We start from the raw sequence: 24,329 nt of genomic DNA on the forward strand, positions 1-24,329 counted from the left end.
AGGAATCCAATGAATGAAGGAACGTATACACCCCATCCAGCAGACTGTCGACCAATTGCGTCCACGTTGTCATGCTGCGTCATGCAGTTGCAAAGCTAATCGCCACGCAATCCCTTCTCATACAGTGTATACTGTATGTTGAGAAACATGCTTATTTTCCTTGAAAGTATGTAATGTCATGATTCCAAAGCTGTATGATACAGCAAATTAATTATCGCACATCTCAGAAAATATTTGTAATATTGTACTTCTTGTTGACGAAATTTGTGCTAATGTTTGGTCTAATGACCAATAGACTCCCATTTACTCCTTGAAGGATAGAGCTTCTTGTCCCAGAATCACCGTTGTGAATGTTAGACTCCACTCTGTAAGTCACATTGATCTACAGGTTGAACATGGCGAGATTGTAAACTCCTAAATTGATAATGCCGTTTGTTTAGGCAATTTTACAGCTAACTAGCTACGTTACATGCTGATATAGTCTTTTGAATTATTGTGTGTAGGTATGTTTGCTATCTATCTAGCTAGCTAGCCAGTCAGCCCATAGAGAGCATTGAACTGTGGATTTTTTGTAGTTGACATGAGCTTAAACAGATTTCCACAGTGATTTTCCATGTTGCTACCAACCTTATTATAACGCTAAAATGAAACATTTGTTCACAAAAAGGTTGGTGTCATTTAACACTGTAAATTAAAGGAATTAGTGGTTTTGGGTGGATTTATCCTTAAACTTTGTCACGACTTCCTCCGAAGTCTGTCCCTCTCCTTGTTCGGGCGACGTTCGGCGGTCGACGTCGTCGGTATTCTAGCCATCGCCGATCCACCTTTCATTTTCCATTTGTCTTGTCTTGTCTTCCCACACACCTGGTTTCAATTTCATCAATTACATGTTGTGTATTTAACCCTCTGTTCCCCACATGTCCTTGTCCGGTATTGTTTTTTGTAAGTGCTTGTGCACGTTATGTCTGGGGTTTTGTCCCATTGTTTATATGGTTTTTGTTCCACAGTGATTTTTATCATTAAACTGCGCCGTTGTAACACAGTCTTTCTCCTGCGCCTGATTTCTCTACCGCCAGTATGCACGCTTTACAAACTTATTATACATTTTGTTGTGTTACATCCTGAATTCAAAATGTATTCAATTGATTGTTTTCTCACCCATCTACACACAATACCCCATAATAACAAAGTAACAACATGTTTTTAGAAAATTTTGCACATTTAAAAAAAATTAAATACAGAAATATCTAATTCATATAAGTATTCACACCCTTGAAACAATACATGTTAGAATCACCTTTGGCAGCGATTACAGATGTGTTTTTCTGGGTATGTTTTTGCAAACCTGGATTGTACAATATTTGCACATAATTATTTAAAACATTCTTCAAGCTCTGTCAATTTGGTTGTTGATCATTGGTACACAGACAGTTTCAAGTCTTGATATAGATTTTCAAGCCTATTTAAGTCAAAACTGTAACTAAACCACTCAGGAACATTCAATGTCGTCTTGGTAAGCAACTCCATATTTGGTGTGGTGTTTTAGGTTATTGTCCTGCTCAAAGGTGAATTTCTAGGATTTTGCCTGTGCTTCGCTATATTCTTTTTATCCCCCCAAAAATCCCTAGTCCTTGCCAATGACAAGCATACCCATAACATGATGCAACCACCACCATGCTTGAAAATATGAAGAGTGGTAATCAGTGATGGATTGTGTTGGATTTTCCCCAAACAAAACACTTTGTTTTCAAAACATAAAGTTAATTTCTTCAGCACATTTGATGAAGTTTTACTTTAGTGCCTTATTGCATGTCACGTTCTGACCTTAGTTCCTTTATTATGTCTTTGTGTTAGTTTGGTCAGGGTGTGAGTTGGGGTGGGTATTAGAACTATGTTCTTTTTTCTATGTTGTATTTCGTGTTTGGCCTGGTATGGTTCTCAATCAGAGGCAGCTGTCGATCGTTGTCTCTGATTGAGAATCATACTTAGGTAGCCTGTTTTCCCCATTTTGGGTGTGGGTGATTATTTTCCGTGTCAGTGTTTGCTCCATTTGCTCCGACTGTGTCGGTTTCCATTTATTCTCTTATTCTTTTGTTTTCTGTGTTCAGTTATATTTCATTAAAATTATATTATGAACACTTACCACGCTGCGCATTGGTCCAATCCTTTCTACTCCTCCTTCTTTAGAAGAGGAGGACTAAAATTGTTACATTGCAAACAGGATGCATGTTTTGAAATATTGTTATTCTGTACAGGCTTCCTTCTATTCACTTTCTCATTTAGGTTAGTATTGCGGAGTAACTACAGTGTTATTGATCAATCCTCAGTTTTCTCCTATCACAGCCATTAAACTCTGTAACTGTTTAAAAGTCACCATTGGCCTCATGGTGAAATCCCTGAGCAGTTTCCTTCCTCTCTGGCAACTGAGTTAGGAAGGACATCTGTATCTTTGTAATGACTGGGTGCATTGATACACCATCCAAAGTGTAATTTATAATTTTACAATATTCAAAGGGATATTCAATGTCTGTTTCTTTTTACCCATCTACCAATAGGTGCCATTCTTTGCAAGGTATTGGAAAACCTCCCTTGTCGTTGTGGGGTACAGAGATGAGGTAGTCATTCAAAAATCATGTTAAACACTATTATTGCACATAGAGTCCATGTACCTTATTGTGTGACTTGCTAAGAACATTTTTACTTCTGAACTTTTTTAAGTTTGCCATAACAAAGGGCTTGAATACTTATTGACTCAAGACATTTTAGCTTTTAATTTTAAAATAATTTGTAAACATTTCTAAAAACATAATTCCACTTTGACATTATGGGCAGGTATGTATAGGCCAGTGACACAACATCTAAAAAAAAATATTCTGTCTAACAACAAAATATGGAAAAAGTCAAAGGGTGTAAATACTTTCTGAAGACACAAACTGCACGGCACTCCCACATCATGAAGGAATATGCCTACCTGATTTAGGGGACATAGACAACAGTTGGGGCCAATTTCATAGTAAAGCATTTCCTTGGTATTTTACCGAAACGCAACATGATTACATATCATCCCATGTTGGTCCCATGTTTCATGAGCTGAAATAAAAGATCCCAGAAATTGTTTATACGCAAAAAATGCTTATTTTGCTCTAATTTTGAGCACAAATGTGTTTACATCCCTGTTAGTGAGAATTTCTCCATTGACAAGATAAGCCATCCACCTGACAGGTGTGGCATATCAAGAATATGATTAAACAGCATGATCATTACACAGATGCCCCTTGTGCTGGGGAAAATAAAAAGCCACTCTAAAATGTGCAGTTTTGTCACACAACACAATGCCACAGATATTTTAAGGTATCTGTGACCAACAGATGCATATCTGTAATACTAGTCATGTGACATCCCTAGATTAGGGCCGAATTAATTTCAGTTGACTGATTTCCTCATACGTGACCCATTTCAAGTCATGACTTCACAGGAGAGCCATTTTAATTATATATATATTTTTTAATCAAAATGAGTTTTTTGGCAGAAATGCCTTCTGGAACATGTGAACTTTCATGTGCCTTAATAACAAACTTGTATGCTATCTGTAAATACAAATACATCTTTAAATTACAAGCCTTCCCACTAGCCATGATTGACTGACATTAATGAGTGGGCATGCCGAGAGAGGAGTTTGAATTGGTCTGCCACATAGAAGGCTTATGTCTATTTGAGCTGGTCAATCTGTGTTGGGTAAGCGTTTTTCAAATGTATCGTGCAGTGGAGCTGAATAAGTGTCACTCTCCACCTTCTGGAGGATCAAGTTTTGAATATGATAGCTAAAGAGATGGAGACAACATCTGTCTCTGTATTACATCTTCAAACTAAGGGCAACCGTGGCATGGCATCCGTGACAGCGAGACACATCCATCATGCTTGATAATATATACGGGTAAGATAGTCTAGCTAGCTACATTTTCCGATATTACACGTTTGTAATTTTGACAGAAAGTGGTTTCATTTCAAGCTAAAGTGTACTGTTAGCTAGCTAGCTAACATTAGCTGGCTGGCTCCCTAGCTAACATTACTTGATGTGACATGTGTGATCTTACACATTGTTTACCTAGCTAGGTTCATTGTTTACCTAGCTAGCTAGCTACATGTCTTAAGCTAAAGTGTACTGTTAGCTAGCTAGCTAACGTTAGCCGGCTGGCTGGCCTCCTAGCTAAGGTTACGCGTATGACGTTATTATTCATATCCCAGAGCCATTTGCGTTGCTAGTTAGAGCCTAATGTTAGCTAGCTAACATTGAACCTGGTTGGTTAGCTTCCAGCAGATTCATTTAGGGTAGTAACAACATGATTTGGAACTAATTTCATTGTTGTTTAACTAGCTAACATTAGCTGGCTGGCTCGTTAGCTAACGTTACGTGAAGTATGTGATCTTACACGTTGTTTACCTAGCTAGCTTCATTGTTTACCTTGCTAGCTAGTTAGCTACATGTCTTACGCTAAAGTGTACAACACCCGTTGAATATGGCGGGTGTCAGTAAACGTCGGCAAAAAAAGCGCAATGAAATTGTTGCCAGCAGAGCTGGTTAGGCTGTTTCTTGTTATCCAGAGGTAAACAAATCATTGGCCAGAGCGTCAAGCGTGCGCTCTGAACACTCCGAGAGCGAAACGAGATGGGTGGGGTTAAAGCTTAAGAGGGTGCGAACGATGCTGAATGGGTGTAGCCAAAGAGCTCTTCACTAGATACCAAATCATTCAGAGGCCATTTTTTCAAAAGTGAGTTTACAAGTTTATCAATTTCAAAGCAGAATTACTTTCCCATTGTTCCTCAAAAAAGTGTATGATATAGTATTTTGTAGCCTCTACTTTTATCCAATGTATAAAACACAATTTGAAATGTTGCTACATAAGACCAAATCCTTGTGGTGAGTTACATATGAAGTAAAAGTAAAATCTAAGTAAAATCTTTCAAATTGTTGCATATTGCGTTTATATTTTTGGTCAGTATAAATACAGTCTGTGAACAAACTAAAAATATATAAGGTTCTGGTTCAGATTAGGGGATGCCAAGGTCATTTTTTAAATATTATTTTCCAGTTAAAGTGTGTTTCAGATTCAATTAGGTCTGTGAACCATACATTTTTAATGGCTAGCTCAGAATATGAGCTTTCCAAAAGTTGTTTATATATCATAGAGATCAGTCCTTTCAAGAGCTGCCATGGGAAATTACATAATTAGTCACGCTATTCCTTGTTTTACAGCTTAAATAATAGTCTCTTGTTATATGCTTGTGTCTTTCTAACCTGATATAAACTTTGTGGGACTTAGTCATAAGACTAAGGTCAGTTTGGGTGCGACCGCAGCATGTGATATCCCGTGGGTTTACTATCTACAGAAAGTCACATGTATGGAAACTTGTTTGCTTTTGTGAATGCAGTTAGACGGTTCAGACCTCAGGCTATCAACCTTGTGCTATCTTAAATCTGCACAGACGACTAATTGCCTTTTACACACTATCTGCTGACTGCCACGTCTACAAAAAGGATGTGCTTCTCTATAAAAGCTGAGAACCGACACTGTTCGTTGGGCCTTAACTGCACAACTGTTTTAGTGCGTTGTTAACTGTTACATTTTTGCAAATTTTATAAAAAAGTGTTGTTTGAAAGAATCTGCAGTCTCTCTTCCCTTTGATTAGAATTTCTACGACAGAACCCAGATAGTTTATTTATAAATCCCATAATTGGAAAGAAAAAAGGAGTTGCCTGGTAATGTGTATGTATCTTTCAAATCTAGGAATGTTCTCAAACCATTACTGTACATGATATCGGCAAGGGTACAGTTCCCACAGTTGGAGCATTGGGAGGATGCAAAAGGCTGCCCTTCAGATCGCAAGGCATTATTGTGAAATAGTATTACATTTCCATGATCATTGCAGAATAAATTCTTCATCTTTTCTGACTTTGATGGAAGTCAGGTTTCATAGACCACTCACAAAATAACCTATTGGCCTATGGCAAGTTAGTATAGGCTACCATTCGTATGATCTCTCATTTAACAGGACCCAAGTCACAGTAGTAAATAGATAAGCTAATGTAGATTCAGCGAAAAAAAGTGGATGCAAAACATTATTGCATTCAAACGATCTGTTTACAGGTCCACAACTATTTGCAATTGATTTTGTCTTGCAGAAACGGTCAGAAACAGCAAATGTCACTTAAAAAAAAACATTCTGCCGCCACAGATATTTTATAAAGTTCGCCATTGCTATTTCCCCTAGATACTGTATTGCCCTAATTCCAATACTTCCAAAGTATACAGCAAATAAGGGCATTATTTGTCACCATAAAAGGTGAATTATGGGCGTTATTCAAGTGGAATTATAATGTACGACAGGACTTGATTTATAACGGGCACGTGTATGTACGGGGTGCGACAAGTTTATAAAACTCAATAGTTTTGTGCGTGCGCAGTCTTTTCAGAAATTTACAGTAGTGTTACATTTATGCAACGGTTATAAATTAGGCCTAAGAGGAGAGAGCAGGGCCAAGGGGGAGAAAAGGAGGAAGAAAAACAAGGTCTTAATAAAACTAAAACTATCTTTAGTGAGCTACAACCACACTGAAGTCGCCCTAACCCTCTAAACTTTTACTCTACGAGGCTTTGCCTAGTCACTTTAATCACCAGCAGTCAACTTTAAGGAAATCTATGTCTTGTAAGACACCTAACCCTAACCTCTATAATCAAATCGCTAACTTTTGGTAAGAAGACCTGCCGTGACAATAGATCAATGTATTGCTCAAAAAGGATACGACTCTCATGCCTCTCTCAACAGGATCGGTCAGTAGCAGACCTCTGGGAGCGTAGATCTTCTCATTCTGTTCCTGGATATACCCTGAGATCTTCTTCAATACCTGATAGAGTGAGGGGAGAGAGAAAGAGGCAGAGGGAGAAGAGGGAGATAGAGGAGAGAAAGACGAGGGAGAGATGGAGAGGATGTTGCTTAGAAAAAAATATAAGAGGTGAAATGAGGACAAGGCTATAAATCCCTGCTTTTGCATTTGCACCCCTCTTTACCCTCCCCCCTCATGTGCCCCACAGAGTGGAAGAAATTATAGATGGAAGAAATTACTTGCACTAATTCTTTCTGTCTATGTCTGCTTGTCTTTCTGGCTACAGCTGCTTGTCTCTATCCAGTCTAAAGCCCAAACGTAAGCAAAACCCAGTGTATTTCTATTATGCTCTAAGGATACTACGTTAATCTAACACACACTTCCAAAGAACTCATGTTGAGTGAGACCCAATGAGTTAGATAAATCAGAATTGAAGACTCAGAGTTTTTTACCGTTTGAACTTTTCTAAACATTTCTCTCTTTTCCATTTAAAAGCTTTGGTCCATAATTTGGAGACATTGGTTGGTAATTATTGAGATGCCATTTTTTCAGTGTAATTCCCATTTTTGGATGAACTGTCTGCAGTGTTTGGTTGAACTTCCTGGGCCCTGCTTCCTGTCCAAAGGGTGTACTTGTACATCAGCTGCCTCACGCTACAGAAACAGGAGATAAGCTCCTGCTCCTGCCAAGGCTTGTGCAAGGCTAGTTACTGGGTTGTTAAATCAAATCAAAATCAAACAAATGTTATTTGTCAGATGCGCTGAATACAACAGGTGTAGTAGACCTTACAGTTAAATGCTTACTTACAAGCCCTTAAACCAACAATAGAGTTTTAAAGAGATAAGAATAACAAATTATTAAAGAGCAGCAGTAAATAAAACAATACCGGGGCTATATACAGGGGGTACCGATACAGAGTCAATGTGCGGGGGTACGTTCCGGTACAGAGTCAATGTGCAGGGGCACCAGTGTCGAGGTAATATGTACATGTAGGTAGAGTTATTAAAGTGACTATCGATAGATAATAACAGAGAGTAGCAGCAGCATTCCATGCAAATAGAATTGGAAGCCATTTCATAAGCTGATGCAACCCGTCAGGATGCTCTCGATGGTACAGCTCTAAAACCTTTTGAGGACCCATGCCAAATCTTTTCAGTCTCCTGAGGGGGAATAGGTTTTGTCGTGCCCTATTCACATCTGTCTTGGTGTGCTTGGACTATGTTAGTTTGTTGGTTATGTGGACACCAAGGAACTTGAAACTCTCGACCCGCTCCACTACAGCCCCGTTGATGTTAATGGGGGCCTTTTTGGCCCTCATTTTCCTGTAGTCCACGATCAGCTCCTTTGTCTAGCTCACATTGAGGGAGAGGTTGTTATCCTGGCACCACACTGCCAGGTCTCTGACCTCCTCCCTATAGGCTGTCTCATCGTTGTCGGTGATCAGGCCTACTGTTGTGTCATCAGCAAACTTAATGATGGTGTTGGAGTCATGTTTGACCACGCAGTCATGGGTGAACAGGGAGTATAGGAGGGGACTAAGCACACACCCCTGAGGGGCCCCAGTGTTGAGGATCAGCAATGGGCGATAATTGTGCACCTTACTTCACAATTGAATTTAAATTAGGCCTAACTGAAAGATAAGGAGGGTGAAGAGGTTGACTTAATTTAGAATGACAATAGTGTAATGATGAGTTTGTGTTATGCCTATTTATCAGCAGCAAATAATTTGACTGCGCGTCATGGCGGTTGATACCATTCTCTTTTACATTTTACTTTGTACAAATAAGCTGTTAGTGACTGTTTTATTTACTATAACTCTATTACTAATCAAATGTATTGTAAGGGAAACAAAAACATGCTACATGTTGCAGTAGGCCTTTAGAATAATGCAACACATATCATTGACTCTATCCAGCGAAGGGAACGATGCTAGCCCACTGAATGAATAACAAATGGATGGATGGGCAATAAATGTGCAAGTTACTTTACAATCTAATTTAAATTAGGCCTAACTGAATGATAAAGAGGGTGAAGAGGTTGATTTAATTTAAAACAACAGTAATGTAATGATGAGTTTGTGTTATGCCTATTCATCAGCATTGGCGCTCATGTTAATAATTTGTTTTATTCACTGTAACTTACTCATTTAATTTAAAACATGCTATGTGTTACAGTAGGCCTTTAGAATAAGGCAAAACATACTGTATCCTTGACTCTATCCAACTTGATGAGCGGGAAACAAATGAAGCCAGTCAGCCTGCACAGCCGGCCCATCGGAACTACACCTAAACTATACAAAAACAAATTTCACACATAATAAGAGATAGCCTATAGACAAGATTACATGGACAATAATCTAATGGGTGACACTATCAGGCCTATCAAATTGTATATGAAGAGATCTGTAATTTACAGATGCAGGGAAAGGATCATCACTTTATCGAATCACATGCAGGTAAAACATTTTGATTTCAATATAGTACCAGAAAGAGCAAATTCTGCAGTTTCTATTACATACCTTAGTCAAATAATCCTCATAAATCAAGAGGTGCAGCTCTATTTCCAAATGTAACTTTTTTAAAGAATATCCACGCTGTCCATGCATTCAGCACATGACCACTCTGGCTATTAAGCAAAAACGAGTAAAATAATAAACATAAAATGAAAATATGCTATTTATTTTCTAAAATCATCCTTTAAAATTGTTTATGCACTAGTGGTTTTATTTAGGAAAACAGCAAATAATTTAAACTGTCCACCTGGCTAGTTATATTATTATATTATTATTTGTTTCAATTTGTCAAAAGAAGCTGTAACGGGATATTTTGGAATATATTTCCACAAATATTTCAAATATTCCTTCATGCAATTAATCCTTTATAATAGTTTATGCACTAATTATCAAGCATTGGTGCTTACAATTGAAGTCGGGATTTTACATTCACCGTAGCCAAATACATTTAAACTCAGTTTTTCACAATTCCTGACATTTTATCCTAGAAAAAATCCCTGTTTTATGTCAGTTAGGATCACCACTTGATTTTAAGAATGTGAAATGTCAGAATAATAGTAGAGAGAATGATTTATTTCAGCTTTTGTTTCTTTCATCACATTCCCAGTGGGTCAGAAGTTTACATACACTCAATTAGTATTTGGTAGCATTTCCTTTAAATTGATTAACTTGGGTCAAATGTTTCGGGTAGCCTTCCACAAGCTTCCCACAATAAGTTGGGTGAATTTTGTCCCATTCCTCCTGACAGAGCTGGTGTAACTGAGTCAGGTTTGTAAGGCCTCCTTGCTCGCACACACTCTCTCAGTTCTGTCCACACATTTTATATAGGATTGAAGTCAAGGCTTTGTGATGGCCACTCGAATACCTTAACTTTGTTGTCCTTAAGCCGTTTTGCCACAACTTTGGAAGTATGCTTGGAGTCATTGTACATTTGGAAGACCCATTTGCGACCAAGCTTTAACTTCCTGACTGATGTCTTGAGATGTTGCTTCAATATATCCACGTAATTTTCCCCCCTCATGATGCCATCTATTTTGTGAAGTGCACCAGCCAATCCTGCAGCAAAGCACCCCCACAACATGATGCTGCCACCCCCGTGCTTCACGGTTGGGATGGTGTTCTTCGGCTTGCAAGCCTCCACCTTTTTCCTCCAAACATAACAATGGTTATTATGGCCAAACTGTTCTATTTTTGTTTCATCAGACCAGAGGACATTTCTCCAAAAAGTACGATCTTTGTCCCAATGTGCTTTTTTATGGCGGTTTTTGAGCAGTGGCTTCTTCTTTGCTGAGCGGCCTTTCAGGATATGTCAATATAGGACTCATATTACTGTGGATAGAGATACTTTTGTACCCGTTATCTCCAGCATCTTCACAAGGTCCTTTGCTGTTGTTCTGGGATTGATTTGCACTTTTCGCACCAAAGTACATTCATCTCTAGGAGACAGAACTTCCTCCTTCCTGAGGGGTATGATGGCTGCATGGTCCCATGGTGTTTATACTTGCGTACTATTGTATGTACAGATGAACGTGGTACCTTCAGGAATTTGGAAATTGCTCTCAAGGACGAACCACACTTGTGGAGGTCTACCATTTTTTTCTGAGGTTTTGGCTGATTTCTTTAGATTTTCCCATGATGCCAAGCAAAGAGGCACTGAGTTTGAAGGTAGGCCTTGAAATACATCCACAGGTACAAGTCAAATTGACTCAAATTATGTCAATTAGCCTATCAGAAGCTTCTAAAGCCATGACATCATTTTCTGGAATTTTCCAAGCTGTTTAAAGGCACAGTCAAATTAGTGTATGTAAACTTCTGACCCACTGGAATTGTGATACAAGTGAATTATAAGTGAAATGATCTGTCTATAAACAATTGTTGGAAAAATGACTTGTGTCATGCACAAAGTAGATGTCCTAACCCGACTTGCCAAAACTTGCCAAATTTGTGGAGTGGTTGAAAAACGCATTTTAATAACTCCAACCTAAGTGTATGTAAACTTCCGACTTCAACTGTATGCTTGCTGCACCTTGCGGGTTGATATGCATCTGATGCATACTGTATGCTAAAGGGGACACTCGGCAACATTCTCTAGTGGGTACTTATAAACTGAAAGGCTAGGCTGTTCTAGTGTAAACACACACAGATCATGCATGCACGTACTAGCTCATAGACGCCCTCATACACACACAGTAAGTATTCCTGGCTGGGTATACATTATCTTTATCATCAGTCATCTGTCATTTACTGAGATTTTATCAAATCTAGTATAAATAAACAACTTTCCTCACATGGCCAATATGATCTCGAGATCTCCATGTTGCACATATCTTATCTGACAAATATATTATCTTACAATGACATGGAAGGAGAGCACAGAGCACACTTCTGCTTGGCTCAAACCTGAATTACAATGCATCTAGTGTGTCTTGATTCCCTTCAAGTACTTTTGCATGGTTTTGATCCAAAAATGCTTTAAAAAAACAAACAGAAACATACATAGAGATGAATTCTGTGTGTCTCGATTTGCTGAAAGAACGTTTATGAGAACATTGCAGAAACATGGAGATGAAAGTTGTGTGTGAGAAATAGCGAAGAGGGGCAGGCTGGGACTTTTTGATCTCTTAACGTCTTGCTCTGTCTGACCTACTAACACACACACAAACACACACACACATGCACACACAGCTGAGGAGAGGATTAATTAGTGCGTGTGTTTGTGTGCGCATGTGACCGTAGGGGCATCAAGAGAAAGATGAATCCCTTCATCAGTTGTGTTTGTGCCTGTCATTCGCTTAGACGGAACACACACAAAAGCCATGTTATGGTTGGAAGGGCTGTCCATGCCCACCGGCACCCAGGTGCCAGCTGTATGACACACACAGACACACACACACACACACACACACAAACACACACACACACACACACACACACACACACACACACACACACACACACACACACACAGGTCTGATTGAGCCTCTGATACACTATGTTGACTTCAGCTGTCCACTGCTTTGTGCTAGTGTGTGTGTGTGTGTGTGTGATGTATACGTGTGTCCAGCTGATAAGAGGCCACACACCAGTGAGCATGTATGAGTGGACAGATTCCCAGGACTACCCACGGTCTAGATCAACATCTTTGTCATCAAAGCACACTGATTACGCATAGCGTGTCAGAACAACTACAAAAAACAATGTTCTCTCAGCCGACACTCATCACTAATTCAGGTTATTGAACCAATTCAGTTTATTTCCCTGCGTCAAATGGCAGGTTTCCAAACCAGTCAAACCTTAGTACACCTTAGTGCTATCTTCATTTGACCAGTTTCTCACAGCAGGAAAATATTCATGCAGCAACAGAAATTGTGAATTATATGTGGATTATAATAAATGTATATTTTTGTATGGGGTGAATACAATTTTAGTTAGGATATATCAAGTCTGACATTTTAAAGTGGAAATTACACACTTGAGAAGCTTTTTTAATGTCTCAGTGTTTCATGTGAACTTCCCATACCCATAAGATACCAGCCTTTAGACCAACTGTTCTTAGTGTCACCCAATACTGATGCTACATTGGCACTCTCAATGTCAAATTAGTTCAAATAATCTTGCTCCTCACAAACACAAGGCTACCAGTATGTGTGTATTTTCGTGTGTGAGTGGGGTGTGTGTTGGTGTGTGCGTGTGCGTGACAGAACCTCTCTGATCAACTCACCTTGGTCTCACAGTGTATATAAAACCCCATAGAGCCTGATCAAACTGTGACATTGTTAGATTGAAGTCAGCAGAAGCATGGCCCATCAGCATTGTAACTGTCCACAGGAGCATGGAGTGCTGCATAAGCAATCCAGCCGCTGTGATTGATGTTAGGTTAGCGTAGCATGTTAACGAAGATGCTACGCTAAGATGCTACGCTAACGTGACATCAATAACAGCATGGAATTAAAAAATATATATATTTCACATTTATTTAACCAGGTAGGCCAGTTGAGAACAAGTTCTCATTTACAACTGCGACCTGGCCAAGATCAAGCAAAGCAGTGCGACAAAAACAACAACACAAAGTAACACATGGGATAAACAAAAGTACAGTCAATAACACAATATAAAAATCTATATACAGTGTGTGCAAATGGAGTAAGGAGGTAAGGCAATAAATAGGCCAATAGTAGCAAAGTAATTACAATTTAGCAAATTAACACTGGAGTGATAGATGTGCAGAGGATGATGTGCAAGTAGAAATACTGGTGTGCAAAAAAGAGCAAAAAAAGTAAATAAAAACAATATGGAGATGAGGTAGGTAGTTGGATGGGCTATCTGCAGATGGACTGTGTACAGCTGCAGCAATCGGTAAGCTGCTCAGATAGCTGATGCTTAAAGTTAGTGAGGGAGATATAAGTCTCCAACTTCAGCGATTTTTGCAATTCGTTCCAGTCATTGACAGCAGAGAACTGGAAGGTGTTGGCTTTGGGGATGACCAGTGAGATACCTCCTGGAGCGAGTGCTACGGGTGGGTGTTGTTATGGTGACCAGTGAGCTGAGATAAGGTTGATCCTTACCTAGCAAAGACTCATAGATGACCTGGAGCCATTGGGTACAAAGCATACAGGTCGTAGTGGTAGGTGGTATATGGGGCTTTGGTGACAAAAAAGGATGGCACTGTGATAGACTGCATCCAATTTGCTGAGTGGAGTGTTGGAGGCTATTTTGTAAACAACATCGCCAAAGTTGAGGATTGGTAGGATAGTCAGTTTTACGAGGGTATGTTTGGCAGCGTGAGTGATGGATGCTTTGTTGCGAAATAGGAAGCCGATTCTAGATTTAATTTTGAATTTTCTAAGAACCGTCCAGAGTAGTGATGCGAGACGGGTGGGCAGCGATCGGTTGAAGAGCATGCATTTAGTTTTACTTACGTTTAAGAGCAGTTGTAGGCCACGGAAGGAGTGTTGTATGAGATTGAAGCTCGTTTGGAGGTCTATTAACACAGTGTCCAAAGAAGGGCCAGATATATACAGGATAGTGAGATCAAGGTGAGCTGGATCAAGGAATCACCCACAGCAAGAGCAACATTATTGACATATACAGAGAAAAGAGTCGGCCCAAGAATTGAACCCTGTGGTGCCCCCATAGAGACTGCCAGAGGTCCGGATAACAGGCCCTCTGATTTGACAAACTGAACTCTGAGAAGTAGTTGGTGAACCAGACGAGGCAGTCATTTGAGAAACCAAGGCTGTTGAGTCTGCCAATAAGAATACGGTGATTGACAGAGTCGAAAGCCTTGGCCAGGTCGATGAAGATGGCTGCACAGTACTGTCTTTTATCGATGGCTGTTATGATATCATTTAGTACCTTGAGCGTGGCTGAGGTGCACCCGTGACCAGCTCGGAAACCGGATTTCACCTCAGAGAAGGTACGGTGGGATTAGAAATGGTCAGTGATCTGTTTGTTATCTTGGGTTTCAAAGACTTTAGAAAGGAAGGGCAGGTTGGATATAGATCTGTAACAGTTTGGGTCTAGAGTATCACCCCCTTTGAAGAGGGGGATGACCGTGTCAGCTTTCCAATCTTTAGGATCTCGGACGATACGAAAGAGAGGTTGAACAGACTAGTAATAGGGGTTGTAACAATGGCGGCGGGTAGTTTTAGAAAGAAGGGTCCAGATTGTCTAGCCCAGCTGATTTTCATGGGTCCATGGGTTTTGCAGCTCTTTCAGAACATCAGCTATCTGGATTTGGGTGAATGAGAAGCTGGGGAGGCTTTGACAAGTTGCTGTGGGTGGTGCGGAGCTGTTGGCTGGGGTTGGGGTTGGGGTAGCCAGGAGGAAAGCATGGCCAGCCGTAGAGAAAGGCTTATTGAAATTATCGATTATCGTAGATTTATTGGTGGTGACAGTGTTTCCTAGCCTCATTGCAGTGGGCAGCTGGGAGGAGGTGCTCTTATTTTCCATGGTGCAGAGCCGGAGCGCACTGCTTAGACCACTATGCCACTGCAGTTCACAATGTTCTAGCAAGCCGTGAGAATACTTGATGGTAATAGCGCATCGTTTTGTATTATTTTGTTAAGACCCCTAGATCTTGACATTGTGTGAAGTTGAGGCGATTATGAACGACAGACCAATTACAACTGTAACAAATTACCCTAATGATCTAGAATCTCTGAATCCGAACCATCTGCTCCATCTGAAAGCAAAGCCAGTCCTGCCACCAGGACTATTTCAGAGAAGCAACCTATACTCACGAAGGAGATGGAAGCAAGTACAATATATCACTGACCTCTTCTGGAAGAGATGGATCAAGGAGTATCTTCTACTCATGCAGGACCGGAACAAGTGGAACAAAACTAAGAGAAACTTCAGTCCTGGTGACCTTGTTGTCATCGTCGATGACACCACCCCAAGGAACTCTTAGCTAATGGGGCGTGTGGTGGAGGCTTTGCCAGGGGTCAATGGTCTTGTCAGGAGCGTCATGGTTAAGACCAAGACCAATACCTTACAGAGACCTATCAATAAACTCTGTCTGCTCCTTGAGGCGGTGGAGTGAGATACACACACATACAGTGCCTTGCGAAAGTATTCGGCCCCCTTGAACTTTGCGACCTTTTGCCACATTTCAGGCTTCAAACATAAAGATATAAAACTGTATTTTCTTGTGAAGAATCAACAACAAGTGGGACACAATCATGAAGTGGAACGACATTTATTGGATATTTCAAACTTTTTTAACAAATCAAAAACTGAAAGATTGGGTGTGCAAAATTATTCAGCCCCTTTACTTTCAGTGCAGTAAACTCTCTCCAGAAGTTCAGTGAGGATCTCTGAATGATCCAATATTGACCTAAATGACTAATGATGATAAATACAATCCACCCGTGTGTAATCAAGTCTCCGTATAAATGCACCTGCACTGTGATAGTCTCAGAGGTCCGTTAAAAGCGCAGAGAGCATCATGAAGAACAAGGAACACACCAGGCAGGTCCGAGATACTGTTGTGAAGAAGTTTAAAGCCGGATTTGGATACAAAAATATTTCCCAAGCTTTAAACATCCCAAGGAGCACTGTGCAAGCGATAATATTGAAATGGAAGGAGTATCAGACCACTGCAAATCTACCAAGACCTGGCCGTCCCTCTAAACTTTCAGCTCATACAAGGAGAAGACTGATCAGAGATGCAGCCAAGAGGCCCATGATCACTCTGGATGAACTGCAGAGATCTACAGCTGAGGTGGGAGACTCTGTCCATAGGACAACAATCAGTCGTATATTGCACAAATCTGGCCTTTATGGAAGAGTGGCAAGAAGAAAGCCATTTCTTAAAGATATCCATAAAAAGTGTCGTTTAAAGTTTGCCACAAGCCACCTGGGAGACACACCAAACATGTGGAAGAAGGTGCTCTGGTCAGATGAAACCAAAATTGAACTTTTTGGCAACAATGCAAAACGTTATGTTTGGCGTAAAAGCAACACAGCTCATCACCCTGAACACACCATACCCACTGTCAAACATGGTGGTGGCAGCATCATGGTTTGGGCCTGCTTTTCTTCAGCAGGGACAGGGAAGATGGTTAAAATTGATGGGAAGATGGATGGAGCCAAATACAGGACCATTCTGGAAGAAAACCTGATGGAGTCTGCAAAAGACCTGAGACTGGGACGGAGATTTGTCTTCCAACAAGACAATGATCCAAAACATAAAGCAAAATCTACAATGGAATGGTTCAAAAATAAACATATCCAGGTGTTAGAATGGCCAAGTCAAAGTCCAGACCTGAATCCAATCGAGAATCTGTGGAAAGAACTGAAAACTGCTGTTCACAAATGCTCTCCATCCAACCTCACTGAGCTCGAGCTGTTTTGCAAGGAGGAATGGGAAAACATTTCAGTCTCTCGATGTGCAAAACTGATAGAGACATACCCCAAGCGACTTACAGCTGTAATCGCAGCAAAAGGTGGCGCTACAAAGTATTAACTTAAGGGGGCTGAATAATTTTGCACGCCCAATTTTTCAGTTTTTGATTTGTTAAAAAAGTTTGAAAGATGCAATAAATGTTGTTCCACTTCATGATTGTGTCCCACTTGTTGATTCTTCACAAAAAAATACAGTTTTATATCTTTATGTTTGAAGCCTGAAATGTGGCAAAAGGTCGCAAAGTTCAAGGGGGCCGAATACTTTCGCAAGGCACTGTACATACACACACAGTGCTCCATCTTTGAATCATGTATCCCTTCTTATTCGTGCATGTCGTACTCTTATTCTTTGATGTCGTAGTCATACATTTTTGGGCGTCAAACTCTTTACATTTTTGGAAGTTGAACACCTGAACACTTCAACTCAGACTGAGATCTATGGACTCCTTTCCTATATGGGACCTTGTATATTTGTATATAGCTATGAACTGTAATAGTTATCTGGTGTATAATGATTTGTGTATTGGCTCTATGTTTGAATATTAAGTAATTGTTGTGCATTCAGTGCAGTTAACAATTAGTGGCCGGTATGTTAGAGCCGATTTGGACATATTTGTATAAAAGACAGAACATACAGAGCTCCCATGTACGTTAGTGTAATAAATTAAATATGAATGTATATGATGAAATATTAGGTACCTTTATGATTTATATTTACCTGATTGAGATGTATTCATTTGTTGTTAGTGTAACTTTGTTTCTGCCCCCCCCTCTTGTCCATTCATTGTACTGTAGGTGTGTTAAAGGCAGGAAGTTCAAATCAAATCAAAGCTAATTTGTCACGTGCGCCGAATACAACAGGTAGACCTTACAGTGAAATGCTTATTTACAGGCTCTAACCAATAGTGCAAAAAAAGGTGTTAAGTGAACAATAGGTAAGTAAAGAAATAAAACAACAGTAAAAAGACAGGCTATATACAGTAGCGAGGCTATAAAAGTAGCGAGGCTACATACAGACACCGGTTAGTCAGGCTGATTGAGGTAGCATGTACATGTAGATATGGTGTGACTATGCATATATGATGACCAGAGAGTAGCAGTAACGTAAAAGAGGGGTTGGCGGGACACAATGCAGATAGCCCGGTTAGCCAATGTGCGGGAGCAACGGTTGGTCAGCCCAATTGAGGTAGTATGTACATGAATGTATAGTTAAAGTGACTTTGCATATATGATAAACAGAGAGTAGCAACAGCGTAAAAAGAGGGGTTGGGGGGGGGCACACAATGCAAACAGTCCGGGTATCCATTTGATTACCTGTTCAGGAGTCTTATGGCTTGGGGATAAAAACTGTTGAGAAGCCTTTTTGTCCTAGACTTGGCACTCCGGTACCGCTTGCCATGCGGTAGTAGATAGAACAGTCTATGACTGGGGTGGCTGGGGTCTTTGACAATTTTTAGGGCCTTCCTCTGACACTGCCTGGTGTAGAGGTCCTGGATGACAGGCAGCTTAGCCCCACTGATGTACTGGGCCGTACGCACTACCTGTAGTAATGGCTCTGTAGTGCCTTGCAACCAGTCAGGATGCTCTCGATGTTGCAGCTGTAGAACCTTTTGAGGATCTCAGGACCCATGACAAAACTTTTTAGTTTCCTGAGGGGGAATAGCCTTTGTCGTGCCCTCTTCACGACTGTCTTGGTGTGTTTGGACCGTTCTAGTTTGTTGTTGATGTGGACACCGAGTAACGTGAAGCTCTCAACCTGCTCCACTACAGCCCCGTCAGTGAGAATGGGGGCGTTCTCGGTCCTCCTTTTCCTGTAGTCCACAATAATCTCCTTAGTCTTGGTTACATTGAGGGATAGGTTGTTATTCCGGCACCACGCGGCCAGGTCTCTGACCTCCTCGTCTCGTTGTTGTCGGTGATCAGGCCTACTTTTGCCTACTTTTGTGTCGTCTGCAAACTTAATGATGTAGTCGTGCATGGCCATGCATTCATTGGTGAACAGGGAGTACAGGAGGGGACTGAGAACGCACCCCTGTGGAGCTCCAGTGTTGAGGATCAGCGTGGCAGATGTGTTGCTACCTACCCTACCACCTGGGTGCGGCCCGTCAGGAAGTCCGCGATCCAGTTGCAGATGGAGCTGTTTAGTCCCAGGATCCTTAGCTTAGTGATGAGCTTTGAGGGTACTATAGTGTTGAACGCTGATCTGTAGTCAATGAATAGCAATCTCACATAAGTGTTCCTTTTGTCCAGGTGGGAAAGGGCAGTGTGGAGTGCAAAATAGATTGCATCATCTGTGGATCTGTTTGGGCGGTATGCAAATTGGGGTGGGTCTAGGGTTTCTGGGATAATGGTGTTGATGTGAGCCATTAAAGGCATTTCAAAGCACTTCATGGCTACAAACATGAGTGCTACGAGTCTGTAGTCATTTAGGCAGGTTGCCTTTGTGTTCTTGAGCACAGGGACTATGGTGGTCTGATTAAAACATGTTGGTATTACAGACTCAATCAGGGACATGTTGAAAATGTCAGTGAAGACACCTGCCAGTTGGTCAGCACATGCCCGGAGCACACGTCCTGATAATCTGTCTGGCCCCGCAGCCTTGTGTATGTTGACCTGCTTAAAGGTCTTACTCACGTCGGCTATTGAGAGGGTGATCACACAGTTGTCCGGAACAGCTGATGCTCTCATGCATGCCTCAGTGTTGCTTGCCTCAAAGTGAGCATAGTGATTTAGCTCGTCTGGCATGCCCGTGTCACTGGGCAGCTTGCGGCTGTGCTTCCCTTTGTAGTCTGTAATAGTTTGCAAGCCCTGCCACATAAGACGAGCGTCGGAGCCGGTGTAGTATGATTCAATCTTAGCCCTGTATTGATGCTTTGCCTGTTTGTTGGTTCGTCGCAGGGCATAGCAGGATTTCTTGTAAGCTTCCGGGTTAGAGTCCCGCACCTTGAAAGCGGCAGCTCTACCCTTTAGCTCATTGCGAATGTTGCTTGTAATCCATGGCTTCTGGTTGGGGTATGTACTTACAGTCACTGTGCGGTCCTCGATGCACTTATTGATAAAGCCAGTGACTGATGTGGTGTACTCCTCAATGCCATCGGAAGAATCCCGGAACATGTTCCAGTATGTGATCGCAAAACAGTCCTGTAGTTTAGCATCTGCTTCATCTTACCACTTTTTTTTATAGAGTCACTGGTGCTTCCTGCTTAAATGTTTGCTTGTAAGCAGGAATCAGGAGGATAGAGTTGTGGTCAGATTTACCAAATGGAGGGCGAGGGAGAGCTTTGTACGCGTCTCTGTGTGTTGAGTACAGGTGATCTAGAATTTTTTCCCTCTGGTTGCACATTTAACATGTTGATATAAATTTGGTTGAACTGATTTAAATTTCCCTGCATTAACGTCTCCGCCTCTGGGTGAGTGGTTTCCTGTTTGCTTCTTTCCTTATACAGCTGACTGAGTGCGGTCTTAGTGCCAGCATCTGTCTGTGGTGGTAAATAAACAGCCACAAAAGGGCCATCGGGTGGGGGGAGGAGTCTTAGCTAGACGTGGGAGCGGTATAGTATTTTTGACCATACAGACAGGTCATATTATGTATTTTCCATGTCAAGTAATCTATGATTTAAGTTGATTGGAGAATAATTTTTTTGTTAGATATAAGAAGAATAAACCTTTTTGTTGCACCATATCCCTGGATCGCATTGAATGTTTTTGCCGTTTGGAAACCTTGAGTGTGGACTGTATGCGTACGAAACAATCCCGCTTCAGGATAGGGCAGTGGCTACGGTAAAGAGGAAAGGAAGCCACTACAACTCCCTTTATGTTAACAAGGCCCAACTTCAGAAACGTTATCCAACTTTGCTGTTGAAGTATAGACACCTGAGTTGCCTAATCCGTTCACAGGATTGGTTAACTTTTTGTAACAGACGCAGGGACTCAGGATGCAGGTGCAGTTAGTGAGTTTAATAATAACGAACATGGCGCGATACAAAACAAGAGAAGCGTCTGACATAGAAACAAAAACAATACCATCTGAGACTGATAACAAAATAGTGCTATATATAGGGTAAGTAATCAATGGAGTAATGAAGTCGAGGTGTGACTGATGAGACGCAGGTGTGCGTAATGATGGTTGCCAGGTGTGCGTAAAGATGGGTTGCCAGGACCGGTGATTAGTAGACCAGTGAAGTCAAGCCCCGGAGCGGGAGTGGACATGACACTCTTGCGGTTCCTAGGATCTCCACGGAGCTAGGCAAATCTTTATTGAAAATATATTTAATCTTTATATTCTGGTGCTGTTCAGGCAATTTAAAGTAGGTAGGCATTCCGGAGGTCAAGTTTAGTAAACACTGTGACACCATGGAGGGGGGCAAAAGCAGCACTGATAAGTGACAAGGGATACTTGTTCCTGACAGTGATGCTATTCAACCCACGGAAGTCTATCCATGGCCTCAGTGACTCATCCTTCTTCTTGACAAAGAAAACCCCAGCTCCCACCGGAGAAGAAGAAGGCCTGATATGTCCGACAGCCAGGGAGTCCTGGATGTATTCTTCCATGGCTTCTTGCTCGGGGCGAGAGAGGTTATACAACCTGCTACTAGGGAGAGGAGCTCCAGGCTGAAGCTCGATAGCACAGTCGAAAGGCCAATGAGGCTGCAGAGATGGGGTGTGGGGCTTACTGAATACAGGAGCTAGACTGTGATATTCTGGAGGAACAGAAGACAATCAGTTGGGTCTGGACACTGTTTCATTCGATTCACCTCTGGATGCCAACGCTGTCAATGGAAAACTACTCTTCCGTGTTTTGGAGAGAACTGTCCCTGTTATCCTGTGTCTCTCTGGAAATCACCAGGAAAAGATCAGTTTTCACATAATCGACTGTTCTCACTCATCTCTGGTTCTGGGTCATCCATGGTTAAAGCTACACAACCCACAGTTTGACTGGTCTACCGAAAGGGTAACTACTTGGAGTACATTTTGTCATTCTAATTGTCTACAATCTGCCCTTCCTCCTGCCTTGTCTGCACCCCAGTGCATTCCAGAAGCCCCAGTCCTAACGAACCCTCGGTCCAGAAAGCTCTCGTCGGCACCTGAATCGATGAGAGCAGGCAGAGGAAAAGCCTGGTTCTGCCACACAAGATTGGCCTCAAGCAGGGGTCTGGGAGATGATGGGCAGGCGATTTGGCTCAAAAGTATATTCCCCACTACTGCTGAGCCCCCTCTTTTGCTGGACACAGGGAACAAGTGGAGACCAGGTGACCAACCTGGCCATAATAAAGACAGCTCCTAGTACTGATACGCCTCTACCTCTCCTCTGGAGATAGACGGGTCAGGCCGAGCTGCATGGGTACAGGATTACAACATGCCTGGAGGCACTGAAGCAGATATTATGGGACATGCAACCCTACCTCCCCTCTCCCTCCGACGCTCACAGAGACGGTTGTCAATGCGGATAGTGAGAAAAATTAGTTCATCAAGTCCATCAGGCTCCTCTCTGGACACCAACTCATCTTTGAGGGTCTCAGTGAGTGCGTTCCGGAATACTCCCTGAAGGGCCTCGGTCATTCCAGCCGCTCTCTGCAGCGAGGGTGCGGAACTCACATGCCATTTCGGCCACACTCTGGGAGCCTTGCCGAAGGGACAGAAGTCATTTAGCGGCATCCTTTCCACAGACAGGGTTGTCGAAGACCTTCCTCATCTCATCTGTGAATCCACCTTAGGAGAAGCAGATAGGTGACTGTCTCTCCCACAAGCAGTGGCCCAGGAAAGAGCTGCTCCACAAAGGCAGCCAATCAAAAAATACATATTGGCTCGTTCACTAGCATAAGAGTAGGGCTGTTGCTCAAATACTAGTGAACATTGCACAAGAAAGGCTCTGCAAGCGCCAAGATTACCATCATAGCGCTCAGGAGTCAGAACAAAAGGCTCTCGGGGTGGAGAAGAGGGACTTGAGACGGTTGTGAACTCTGGGCGGAGGTTTGGACCTGTAGGTCAGACAGGGTCCGTGAAAACTCCTTGATGTTCTCCAGTAGGGCTTTCAGGGCTTGGTCATGTTGCTCAAATAGGCTGCCTTGACCAACAATACTTTGGTGAAGAGTAGTGGAGTCTGCTGGGTTCATCTCTGGGCCAGATCGTACTGTTAAGCGGAGCGACACAGGGGAACACAAGAGCAGACTCAGATGAGGAAACAGGGATGAATGAACCAAAATATTTATTGTTACACTGGGAGATATGGAGTGCAGATCCGGAGAAGCTCGGATGAGTTGCAGAAAAACCAGATGTAGAGACGGAGGTTGGAGTTAGCTGAGTAGAACAGGGTAAACAGGTTCTGTGGGGAATCCAAGGCAGTGGTGGTGAGTAAAATCCAGAGCAAGGTTGGGTGGTGAGATGTGGAAGAGGAGACAGGAGCCAGAGACAGAGCGGTAACTGCAATGAGAGGATAAATGGTGTCAGGCAGGGAAACAGGCACAGCAGAGTAACAGGATCTTGAATAATCATAAATGGCTAGAATCGTGAACTGACTGAGCAGAGATTACGATCTGGCAGAGGGGAAGTGGCAGGACTGAGTATTTGAAGAGATCTTGATTATGGAATGAGTTGCAGCTGGTAGGGATCTGCTCTGACTCCAGCACACCTGGCTCCAACCACACAATCACACAGAGAGGGAGAGTGTACAGGGGGAGTAACTGCAGGTCAAGAAGACCCCGGATGAACACCAGAGGGTGTAGCAGGAGCAGATGTGACAGTAACTGAGCCAGGTTTGTAGGCCTCATTGCTTGCAAATTTCTGCCCACAAATGTTCTATGGGATTGAGGTCAGGGCTTTGTGATGGCCACTCCAATACCTTGACAACTTTGGAAGTATGCTTGGGGTCATTGTCCATTTGGAAGACCCATTTGCGACCAAGCTTTATCTTCCAGACTGATGTCTTGAGAAGTTGCTTCAATATATCCACATCATTTTCCTCCCTCATGTCGCCATCTATTTTGTGAAGTGCACAAGTCCCATAACATGATGCTGCCACCCCGGTGC

General features: G+C 42.0%; 1 protein-coding gene across 1 annotated transcript in view; it reads right to left on the minus strand.

The window, feature by feature from the left end:
- LOC110502661 (golgin subfamily A member 7B) overlaps positions 1–24,329 on the minus strand; it is a 55,414-nt gene that overhangs the window by 10,462 nt on the left and 20,623 nt on the right. The window contains exon 4 of the mRNA XM_021580872.3: positions 6,803–6,904. Within this exon, the coding sequence (XP_021436547.1) occupies positions 6,803–6,904 (102 nt within the window). The remainder of the gene's footprint in view (positions 1–6,802; positions 6,905–24,329) is intronic.

Source organism: Oncorhynchus mykiss, chromosome 23, assembly GCF_057628025.1.
Source record: "Oncorhynchus mykiss isolate SJ-2025 chromosome 23, ASM5762802v1, whole genome shotgun sequence".
Classification (NCBI taxonomy): Eukaryota; Metazoa; Chordata; class Actinopteri; order Salmoniformes; family Salmonidae; genus Oncorhynchus; species Oncorhynchus mykiss.